Source organism: Scardinius erythrophthalmus (genome assembly GCF_964197995.2).
Source record: "Scardinius erythrophthalmus genome assembly, chromosome: 8".
Taxonomy (NCBI): domain Eukaryota; kingdom Metazoa; phylum Chordata; class Actinopteri; order Cypriniformes; family Leuciscidae; genus Scardinius; species Scardinius erythrophthalmus.
Genome location: NC_138228.1, coordinates 49,510,588 through 49,522,764, shown reverse-complemented (window position 1 = coordinate 49,522,764; position 12,177 = coordinate 49,510,588). Strand labels below are relative to the sequence as shown.

Below are 12,177 nucleotides of genomic sequence, written 5' to 3'. Positions count from 1 at the left end.
TCCGGGATTTTACCATGTACCGTTGCATCCCTATGTACAAGTAGATTTCTTGAATTAAATAAAACATTTTATTTAAATTATCAGTCATATTTAATACATACGCAGCAGTGTTGTAGCGCACACGTGTGTAGGCCAATGTTAATTTTAGCAGCCATTTTTGATTTAGTCTTACTCTTCATCTTCAGACGAAAATGTTTATTGGTCTGTCACATTTGAGTCATTCTGCCTTTCATAGTTTTAGTTGACGAAATGTGTTTGCATTTTTTGTCAACTTTTAGTCATTACTTTAGTCGTTACTTTAATTTTGGAAGCTATTTTATATGTAGTCTTTAGACAGAAAATGTCATAATTATTCTCTCTAGGCCAATTCGATTAAGCTTATGAGAAATTAAAATTAAGCTAACAGGCTGTATTGACATTGCACTCTTTAGCCGTAGCACTTGTGCAATTCTACATATCCCTTTTCCTTAGTTCTCCAATTTTTTAGAGTGCCGTACCCCCTCTCTTCCACATCTTTCCATTAAGGGACAATATTTGCCCCATTTAATCGATTTTTCCATTTCATTTTCACCTTTATAATACCTTTAAAATATAAATAATGCTTTAAAGCTATGGTCTACGATTTCAAAGATTGTTCATTAATAACCTCGTTTAGATGCTGGTTATGGTTCTACAGTACAATCCTAACAATATGAAGAGAAAAAAGAATGAAAAAAATCCATTCACTCTATTGGGTGTACAGCTGCAGAGAAGTTGACCGGCCGGACAGCTTACATTGGTCAACTGCTCTCATCCAATCCCCCGCTCCACTTGAAACTCCACGTGGCGCTCGCGTCTCCACCCCACCGCACCCCACCCCGCCCCCCTCCTGCGACATGAAATTTCGCGGGCAAGCAGCTGAAAGTCTATGGTAGCTAGCAGAGTAGCATCAGCTCAGCAGTGGAGATTTGGGACTGAACACCGACGCTGACACGGCTGACTTTTTGTTGCGCAGGTAAGCATTTATTTATAATTTTATGGTGTGAGGTGTTACATAAATAGCTTTTTATTAGTCTGACAACATGCTCATGCTGCCGGCATTGGAATGTTAGCAGTTTAGCATCGCCTATCACGGGTCAAAGTAATTATATTTCTTGAAGTGCTTGAATATATTTCAGTAGGCCTAGCGGGTTTCTGTTCGAGCCGATCGAAATTTGAACAAGATGCGCTGTTTACTACCGGTGATCACAGCTTGACTGAGTGACGTTGTTCAGGTCGTTTCCCGGTGGGAGGAATCAGGTAGCACAGAGGGGAGGGGTGTGTGTGTGGAGGGGCGGGATGAGTTTTTTAAAACTTCCCAATTGTCTCAGGCTTTCTCTACCGATTTTCAACATTGTAGACTACAGCTTTAAATAAAACAATGTTCAATAAATATTCAATGTTAAAAAACGTGTAATATTAATAAAAATATGATATTAAAATCGCCAGTAGGTGGCGGTAACTCATTGTCTTTGTCAAAGCCACAGATTTTGTTGCAAAATAGAGCAATAAGCCTGACAATACGGTTTAAAATGTAGTACATCACTAAATGTTACCCTTTTTTTTTTTTTTTTTTTTTTTTTACTGTTTATTGTATAAAATCAATATCACATTTGAAATCGTGTGGATATCGGGAAACATTGCATTCTTGCTCGCATAATGATCAACATTAAAAACACTGCTGTATATCAGCCTGCATTTTGACCGCAGATTTAGTCGCACAAACAGCGCAAGCGGCTCGTGACAGATCTTCTCAAATGAAGATCGCTGAACTCCAGCTTGTCTGTGTTTTCAGATCATCCGCGCTTCTTCAACAATGTAGAGAGAGCGCGCGTGGATGGCTGTGGCCAGATACTACTGAAAAGACCGGGTAGAAAACATGTTCTTTTAACAGAAAAGCTCTGATTAGTAACCATCGTACGGGTGCGCACGCTTTCGCGCGTTCTTCTATGACGTGAAGCGCGAGGTGCACTCAACGTTAAGCGACTAATTTTTAATTAGTCTACATTAGTAACAGTTCATTTTGTTCCGGTATGAACTTAATCATAGAAAAGACAAAACAAAATTTAAGACCTTTGTAACGAAATCCAAGACTTTGTATACCAAATTCAAAGCTTTTAAGGCCTTAATTTGAGATTATCAAATTTAAGACTTTTTCAATGCTTTTAAGACCCCGCGGGTACCCTGCAAGAAACCAAGGTTACGCTAGGCAACCGTAGACGTTTCGTCAGCACTGGAGAAGCTAATCGAGCGCTAGTTTGCGCATCTCACCTGGAATGACCATCGAAGCCTCGGCCTCCACGTTCTCCTGCTTCCAGGGGCCCTTGTTGAACTCCTTCTCTCGCAGAGACACCTCGTAAGTCTTCACGTGTCGGCCCTGAGGGTCCTGGAACACACACACACACACGATGAGCTGTGTCGCGGTGTGAAGAGGCAGAATCGCGACACTTCCCACTCCCAGAGTTATCCTTCCCGTCCAGATCCAATGCTACCACAGCTTTGCATTACTATTGGTATTATTTGAAGTTAACATTATAAAACAGACATTAGAAAATGAGCAGTCTACACATGCATTTTATATTTAATATGAGGGAAAGACACATGCGGACGTGACACAAAATCTTGAACTTTTAGGTGGCAAAATATGTTTTAGTAATTCTGTGAATTTCACTGCGCAAACCAAAAGTAATATACCATCCAGATGAAGAAGGGTCGGCTCTCCACAGAACATTAAATATTAATTTTATTTTATTTTACTTTACGTGTTCGCATTTATGATTAAAAACAATGTTATGGACGTGTCAGTTCTCCGTTACGGACGTGAGCGCTCTGATAGCGGCACTAGACTGCTTTAAACCTTCAGAGAGACCTCAAACAGAAAGCACAAAGCCTGTCTTTAAAATGAATTTCGTTTTGTATTAATTGTATCTTAATTTTAATCAATGTTTCATCAACCAATTGCCTGGATTTAATAAATATAGCAGGCAATATAATCAGGACACGTGACCAGGGGCCTCATGTACAAAGACTTGCGTTGAATTCATACTAAAACATTGCGTAAGGACAAAGCTGTAAATGTGCGTACGCACAAAAAAATCCAGATGTATGAATCTCTGCGTACGAAGGATCCCACGCATATTCTCTTTGTACATCCCAATTAACGTAAATTTGAGCGCACATGCACGAGCACAACACCCCACCCAGTCTCCTCCCTTAATTAAACCAATTTAAATATGGTAATGAGTCCACTTTGGCAAAAGAAAACAGTAAGAAAATGACGGCAAGAAATGAAACTTTACAGAAAGTGAATTGGAAGTGCTACTATCGGAGGTAGAAACGAAAAAAAAAAAATTGGAAAAGTTTGGAACTTTGTCCTCCGGAATTAATAACAAAAGGAAAAAAATATGAGTGGGAGAGTTTGGCTGATGCCGTCAATGCGGTGGGATCGTCGTACTGTAGAGTAGACTGAGTACAGTTGAGACACTTTTTGCGTTTTGATTTTTCACACAAAAATAGACATTGAAAAGAAGTGAATTTCCACATGACATGCCACATGATTACATTAGCTTGTAGACTAAGATGTTATCAATCAATAATACCCACAAGTAGTTTTTATTTTAAATATAAGGTGCTTTTTGTCTCAACTTTGTCTCAACTGTACCCATGTAGTACACTTGAGACAGTGCATGGTACAGTTGAGAGACCCATTTCTAATGTCGTGAAGGTAACTAACCATTCATGGTAAATGTAAATATAAAAAATAAAGACAAATAGAAAAGAAAATAACAACTGGGCAACATTTTTGTTTATTCATCCATTTATATGCATTCATTTTATTTAAATTAGCACTGGTTAAAATGTATAAAGCAGGAACAAGATATGTAGAATCACACATATCAAATTGTATTTTCATTTGCGTCCTATACTGGCTACATGATTGCTGGCTGAACAACTAAACAGTGTGTTTCCTAATAGAACTCTATCGGGGGTACAGTTGGTACATGTGTGTCTCAACTATACCCCGCTGGCCACCTCGCACATTTCTCTAGATTTTGCAATTACCTTGCATGACACAATACCATGAAATATGCCCGTTTTTAGGGCACAGAATAACGTTTGTGGTGATACCAGTTACGTTTAACAGTCACATAAGGATAATAAGCTAGTCATTGTGGAGAGTGCATGGTGAAGTGAACATCATATCTTAGAAAAAAAAAGTTTTTCCGATTTCTTCGGATCGGAGATGTGTCCGTTGTTCAAATTTCCCACGATCAAAGAGGACACTAATACGCACGTGCACAGCAAAAATACAACTTGTTATTTAAGCAAGTTATTTAAGGTGTCTCAACTGTACACAGTCTACTCTAAATTACCTTAAAAAGAAATGGTCTGATATAAAGGTGGACATTAAAACCAAAGCTGCCATAGAATAAGGGCTGTATCATTTTGCATAATATGCTTTTATATGTTCTTACTTAATTGCATAATTGATAGAATATTTTCATAAGGCTCGTGTGACAATATATGTCATTTATTTTATAAATTGCAAATTAATAGCAATGTTTCCCACAGGTGGTGGTGCGATAGACTTGTAGAACAATTCGTTGTGTAATGTTTGCAACTTCACTTCATTGCCTGTAAGAGTCGCCAACGGACAAAAACAGTGAGAAATATACGTACGCCAGACATGAAATTGGCGTGGAGGAACGCACATTCTCGCGTTAATTTCACTGTTAGTACATACGACCGTGAGCGTGAAAGCTGCCGTACGCAAAGTTTTTGTGCGTACGCAAGATTGATACATGAGGCCCCTGGAGCGCGTCTCATGAACGAACCGAAACTCAGCGTGTAAGGTTATGCCCACAGACCTGAGACATATATCTATAGAAAGCTTTAAATGTCGACTTATAAACAGAGCAATCCACACCGAGAGAAAACAGACTCTCTGCTTATGTCATCCGTTTGAAGTGTGCGTTTCTCTCCGGCGCGTTCACTACTGAAGATCGCGAGTCAGCATTGTCAACTTCATCTTTGCAGCCGACACCGACACAGAAAACACTTGTTTTTATTAATAAACAATTAAATGTCTCCTTGCTATATTTGACATTATTCATAATCATTAGAGATGCACCGATCACAATTTTCTGGGCCGATTCCGATTTCCGATTTTTCATTCAGTTTGACCTGCCGATTCCGATTTCATTTTTTCTTTCTTTCATTTTTTCAACAGCACACACAAATATTTATTTTATATCTTTTCTGTAATAGAACATTTTACAATTTGCATAGTACATATTTTTTTGAACAGATAAACGCTATAAAATAGAACTATAAATTACTCCAGGTGTGGGTGATTCAAACATCTAAAGTGCAGTGTTATGGAAGAACCATTTCCTTTTCACATTCAATATCCAATAATTTTTTTATATATGTATTTAGCAAACTAAACGTCTGTATGAAAACAGGGAATGGCAATAAAATAATATATAAATAAAAAATAAATAGCCTTGCAGTATAAAGATATTTCTCAAAGCACTCACACACAGGCCTATTGCAATCACTTGTACAAACTGAATAATAAAACAAGTTTAAAGGGTACATTTTCTATAAATATTAGTCTTCGTTTTCTTTTCTGACATAGCCTACTCCAGTTCTTGATAAAACACGCAAATTCTGTGCATTTTGGGCGCTTTTTTTGTGAAACCCTATTTAGGCTATTTTATCCATCAAAAGTGTGCTTTCCCTTTAATTGAGCGCGAGCAGTGCACTGAGTGCAGCAAATAGACTCTGCGCCGAAACACGCGCTTCACTGCTCCCTCGCGACGCTCCTGCTTGACGCTCGCGCTGCTCCCGCTCCCGTTGTGAAAGCACTCATCGATTAACATGCACGCTGTAAAATACGTGCTTTCGGGCTGAACGGACGTAATTCACGAGGTTTCCTACATGTGTGCACGATGCTGATGTTGTGCGATGTTAATCATGCGGCGCCCGAGTGCATTTGACCGGCACACAATCGGCATTTGTCAGACTGACCGGCCGGTCGCAAGTCACGGCCGATCACGTGAAAATCGGCCAATTCCGGTCACCAGCCGATCAATCGGTGCATCTCTAATAATCATTACTTTTGCCGGTTCTCTGTCACAGCTTTTAGGTGCTTTAATGGCAGCGCCACCCTTACATGTTACATGACCGCGTCAGCACCGCGTCAGCATATGCCCCCTTTTCGGTTGTTGAAAACGAGGGGGTTCAAGTATTTGCTCAGTGTGCTCGAGCGCCGTTACGCATTACCAAGCCGGGCGCATTTCACTCAAAATGTGCTACCAAAACTTCTAGAGAAAACAAAGGCTAAGGTTGAGGAAGGGTTGAGGAAGGGTTGAGGAAGGGTTTGTATCGAATAGTGGGTTAAAAATCGCAATACAAACCGAATCGTGGGTTTTACAGCCCTAGCATGAACACACACACCTGGTATATGAAGCAGACGGTGGGCGCGGGGCTCCTCACACACACACACACACACACACACACACACACCTGGTATATGAAGCAGACAGTGGGCGCGGGGCAGGCGTACAGGAACTGGACGTCGATGACCTGCAGCTCCTCCAGCCGGATGTTGAAGGCCTTGAGCTCTCGGTTCTCGCGGTCGAGGGGAATCACCTTGAACAGCCCGTCGTACAGACGCAAGCCGATCATACGGCACTCCGGGTCAACGATCCCGATGATCCCGGTCTCCGACGGGCGGCCGATGCGGTCCTGCGAAACACAGCTGTGTGTGAGAGTGTGTTTGTGTATGTGTTTTTGTTTGTGTGTGTGTGTGAGAGTGATAGTGTGTGTCTGTGTGTGTGCATGTTTGTATGTGTGAGAGTGTGTGTGTGTGATGATCCCGGTCTCCGACAGGCGGCTGATGCGGTCCTGCGAAACACAGCTGTGTGTGAGAGTGTGTTTGTGTATGTGTTTTTGTTTGTGTGTGTGTGTGAGAGTGATAGTGTGTGTCTGTGTGTGTGCATGTTTGTATGTGTGAGAGTGTGTGTGTGTGATGATCCCGGTCTCCGACGGGCGGCTGATGCGGTCCTGGGAAACACAGCTGTGTGTGAGAGTGTGTTTGTGTATGTGTTTTTGTTTGTGTGTGTGTGTGAGAGTGATAGTGTGTGTCTGTGTGTGTGCATGTTTGTATGTGTGAGAGTGTGTGTGTGTGATGATCCCGGTCTCCGACAGGCGGCTGATGCGGTCCTGGGAAACACAGCTGTGTGTGAGAGTGTGTTTGTGTATGTGTTTTTGTTTGTGTGTGTGTGTGAGAGTGATAGTGTGTGTCTGTGTGTGTGCATGTTTGTATGTGTGAGAGTGTGTGTGTGTGATGATCCCGGTCTCCGACAGGCGGCTGATGCGGTCCTGGGAAACACAGGTGTGTGTGAGAGTGTGTTTGTGTATGTGTTTTTGTTTGTGTGTGTGTGTGAGAGTGATAGTGTGTGTCTGTGTGTGTGCATGTTTGTATGTGTGAGAGTGTGTGTGTGTGATGATCCCGGTCTCCGACAGGCGGCTGATGCGGTCCTGGGAAACACAGGTGTGTGTGAGAGTGTGTTTGTGTATGTGTTTTTGTTTGTGTGTGTGTGTGAGAGTGATAGTGTGTGTCTGTGTGTGTGCATGTTTGTATGTGTGAGAGTGTGTGTGTGTGATGATCCCGGTCTCCGACGGGCGGCTGATGCGGTCCTGGGAAACACAGGTGTGTGTGAGAGTGTGTTTGTGTATGTGTTTTTGTTTGTGTGTGTGTGTGAGAGTGATAGTGTGTGTCTGTGTGTGTGCATGTTTGTATGTGTGAGAGTGTGTGTGTGTGATGATCCCGGTCTCCGACGGGCGGCTGATGCGGTCCTGGGAAACACAGCTGTGTGTGAGAGTGTGTTTGTGTATGTGTTTTTGTTTGTGTGTGTGTGTGAGAGTGATAGTGTGTGTCTGTGTGTGTGCATGTTTGTATGTGTGAGAGTGTGTGTGTGTGATGATCCCGGTCTCCGACAGGCGGCTGATGCGGTCCTGCGAAACACAGCTGTGTGTGAGAGTGTGTTTGTGTATGTGTTTTTGTTTGTGTGTGTGTGTGAGAGTGATAGTGTGTGTCTGTGTGTGTGCATGTTTGTATGTGTGAGAGTGTGTGTGTGTGTGTGATGATCCCGGTCTCCGACAGGCGGCTGATGCGGTCCTGGGAAACACAGCTGTGTGTGAGAGTGTGTTTGTGTATGTGTTTTTGTTTGTGTGTGTGTGTGAGAGTGATAGTGTGTGTCTGTGTGTGTGCATGTTTGTATGTGTGAGAGTGTGTGTGTGTGATGATCCCGGTCTCCGACAGGCGGCTGATGCGGTCCTGGGAAACACAGGTGTGTGTGAGAGTGTGTTTGTGTATGTGTTTTTGTTTGTGTGTGTGTGTGAGAGTGATAGTGTGTGTCTGTGTGTGTGCATGTTTGTATGTGTGAGAGTGTGTGTGTGTGATGATCCCGGTCTCCGACAGGCGGCTGATGCGGTCCTGGGAAACACAGGTGTGTGTGAGAGTGTGTTTGTGTATGTGTTTTTGTTTGTGTGTGTGTGTGAGAGTGATAGTGTGTGTCTGTGTGTGTGCATGTTTGTATGTGTGAGAGTGTGTGTGTGTGATGATCCCGGTCTCCGACGGGCGGCTGATGCGGTCCTGGGAAACACAGCTGTGTGTGAGAGTGTTTGTGTATGTGTTTTTGTTTGTGTGTGTGTGTGAGAGTGATAGTGTGTGTCTGTGTGTGTGCATGTTTGTATGTGTGAGAGTGTGTGTGTGTGATGATCCCGGTCTCCGACAGGCGGCTGATGCGGTCCTGGGAAACACAGCTGTGTGTGAGAGTGTGTTTGTGTATGTGTTTTTGTTTGTGTGTGTGTGTGAGAGTGATAGTGTGTGTCTGTGTGTGTGCATGTTTGTATGTGTGAGAGTGTGTGTGTGTGATGATCCCGGTCTCCGACGGGCGGCCGATGCGGTCCTGGGAAACACAGCTGTGTGTGAGAGTGTTTGTGTATGTGTTTTTGTTTGTGTGTGTGTGTGAGAGTGATAGTGTGTGTCTGTGTGTGTGCATGTTTGTATGTGTGAGAGTGTGTGTGTGTGATGATCCCGGTCTCCGACAGGCGGCTGATGCGGTCCTGGGAAACACAGCTGTGTGTGAGAGTGTGTTTGTGTATGTGTTTTTGTTTGTGTGTGTGTGTGAGAGTGATAGTGTGTGTCTGTGTGTGTGCATGTTTGTATGTGTGAGAGTGTGTGTGTGTGATGATCCCGGTCTCCGACAGGCGGCTGATGCGGTCCTGGGAAACACAGGTGTGTGTGAGAGTGTGTTTGTGTATGTGTTTTTGTTTGTGTGTGTGTGTGAGAGTGATAGTGTGTGTCTGTGTGTGTGCATGTTTGTATGTGTGAGAGTGTGTGTGTGTGATGATCCCGGTCTCCGACAGGCGGCTGATGCGGTCCTGGGAAACACAGGTGTGTGTGAGAGTGTGTTTGTGTATGTGTTTTTGTTTGTGTGTGTGTGTGAGAGTGATAGTGTGTGTCTGTGTGTGTGCATGTTTGTATGTGTGAGAGTGTGTGTGTGTGATGATCCCGGTCTCCGACAGGCGGCTGATGCGGTCCTGGGAAACACAGCTGTGTGTGAGAGTGTGTTTGTGTATGTGTTTTTGTTTGTGTGTGTGTGTGAGAGTGATAGTGTGTGTCTGTGTGTGTGCATGTTTGTATGTGTGAGAGTGTGTGTGTGTGATGATCCCGGTCTCCGACAGGCGGCTGATGCGGTCCTGCGAAACACAGGTGTGTGTGAGAGTGTGTTTGTGTATGTGTTTTTGTTTGTGTGTGTGTGTGAGAGTGATAGTGTGTGTCTGTGTGTGTGCATGTTTGTATGTGTGAGAGTGTGTGTGTGTGATGATCCCGGTCTCCGACAGGCGGCTGATGCGGTCCTGGGAAACACAGCTGTGTGTGAGAGTGTGTTTGTGTATGTGTTTTTGTTTGTGTGTGTGTGTGAGAGTGATAGTGTGTGTCTGTGTGTGTGCATGTTTGTATGTGTGAGAGTGTGTGTGTGTGATGATCCCGGTCTCCGACAGGCGGCTGATGCGGTCCTGCGAAACACAGCTGTGTGTGAGAGTGTGTTTGTGTATGTGTTTTTGTTTGTGTGTGTGTGTGAGAGTGATAGTGTGTGTCTGTGTGTGTGCATGTTTGTATGTGTGAGAGTGTGTGTGTGTGATGATCCCGGTCTCCGACGGGCGGCTGATGCGGTCCTGCGAAACACAGCTGTGTGTGAGAGTGTGTTTGTGTATGTGTTTTTGTTTGTGTGTGTGTGTGAGAGTGATAGTGTGTGTCTGTGTGTGTGCATGTTTGTATGTGTGAGAGTGTGTGTGTGTGATGATCCCGGTCTCCGACAGGCGGCTGATGCGGTCCTGCGAAACACAGCTGTGTGTGAGAGTGTGTTTGTGTATGTGTTTTTGTTTGTGTGTGTGTGTGAGAGTGATAGTGTGTGTCTGTGTGTGTGCATGTTTGTATGTGTGAGAGTGTGTGTGTGTGATGATCCCGGTCTCCGACGGGCGGCTGATGCGGTCCTGCGAAACACAGCTGTGTGTGAGAGTGTGTTTGTGTATGTGTTTTTGTTTGTGTGTGTGTGTGAGAGTGATAGTGTGTGTCTGTGTGTGTGCATGTTTGTATGTGTGAGAGTGTGTGTGTGTGATGATCCCGGTCTCCGACGGGCGGCTGATGCGGTCCTGCGAAACACAGCTGTGTGTGAGAGTGTGTTTGTGTATGTGTTTTTGTTTGTGTGTGTGTGTGAGAGTGATAGTGTGTGTCTGTGTGTGTGCATGTTTGTATGTGTGAGAGTGTGTGTGTGTGATGATCCCGGTCTCCGACGGGCGGCTGATGCGGTCCTGCGAAACACAGCTGTGTGTGAGAGTGTGTTTGTGTATGTGTTTTTGTTTGTGTGTGTGTGTGAGAGTGATAGTGTGTGTCTGTGTGTGTGCATGTTTGTATGTGTGAGAGTGTGTGTGTGTGATGATCCCGGTCTCCGACAGGCGGCTGATGCGGTCCTGCGAAACACAGCTGTGTGTGAGAGTGTGTTTGTGTATGTGTTTTTGTTTGTGTGTGTGTGTGAGAGTGATAGTGTGTGTCTGTGTGTGTGCATGTTTGTATGTGTGAGAGTGTGTGTGTGTGATGATCCCGGTCTCCGACGGGCGGCTGATGCGGTCCTGCGAAACACAGCTGTGTGTGAGAGTGTGTTTGTGTATGTGTTTTTGTTTGTGTGTGTGTGTGAGAGTGATAGTGTGTGTCTGTGTGTGTGCATGTTTGTATGTGTGAGAGTGTGTGTGTGTGATGATCCCGGTCTCCGACGGGCGGCTGATGCGGTCCTGCGAAACACAGCTGTGTGTGAGAGTGTGTTTGTGTATGTGTTTTTGTTTGTGTGTGTGTGTGAGAGTGATAGTGTGTGTCTGTGTGTGTGCATGTTTGTATGTGTGAGAGTGTGTGTGTGTGATGATCCCGGTCTCCGACGGGCGGCCGATGCGGTCCTGGGAAACACAGCTGTGTGTGAGAGTGTGTTTGTGTATGTGTTTTTGTTTGTGTGTGTGTGTGAGAGTGATAGTGTGTGTCTGTGTGTGTGCATGTTTGTATGTGTGAGAGTGTGTGTGTGTGATGATCCCGGTCTCCGACGGGCGGCTGATGCGGTCCTGGGAAACACAGCTGTGTGTGAGAGTGTGTTTGTGTATGTGTTTTTGTTTGTGTGTGTGTGTGAGAGTGATAGTGTGTGTCTGTGTGTGTGCATGTTTGTATGTGTGAGAGTGTGTGTGTGTGATGATCCCGGTCTCCGACGGGCGGCTGATGCGGTCCTGGGAAACACAGCTGTGTGTGAGAGTGTGTTTGTGTATGTGTTTTTGTTTGTGTGTGTGTGTGAGAGTGATAGTGTGTGTCTGTGTGTGTGCATGTTTGTATGTGTGAGAGTGTGTGTGTGTGATGATCCCGGTCTCCGACAGGCGGCTGATGCGGTCCTGGGAAACACAGCTGTGTGTGAGAGTGTGTTTGTGTATGTGTTTTTGTTTGTGTGTGTGTGTGAGAGTGATAGTGTGTGTCTGTGTGTGTGCATGTTTGTATGTGTGAGAGTGTGTGTGTGTGATGATCCCGGTCTCCGACAGGCGGCTGATGCGGTC

The 12,177-nt window shown here is 44.4% G+C and overlaps 1 protein-coding gene across 2 annotated transcripts in view; it reads right to left on the bottom strand.

Annotated features, from left to right (window-relative positions):
- Positions 1 to 12,177, bottom strand: part of ddb1 (damage-specific DNA binding protein 1) — an 81,886-nt gene that overhangs the window by 56,757 nt on the left and 12,952 nt on the right. For both annotated transcript variants that reach the window (XM_081373226.1, XM_081373227.1), the window contains exons 4-5: positions 6,550 to 6,771; positions 2,290 to 2,404 (exon numbers count right to left, since the gene is read on the bottom strand). In XM_081373226.1, coding sequence (XP_081229352.1) covers positions 2,290 to 2,404; positions 6,550 to 6,771 — 337 coding nt within the window. The remainder of the gene's footprint in view (positions 1 to 2,289; positions 2,405 to 6,549; positions 6,772 to 12,177) is intronic.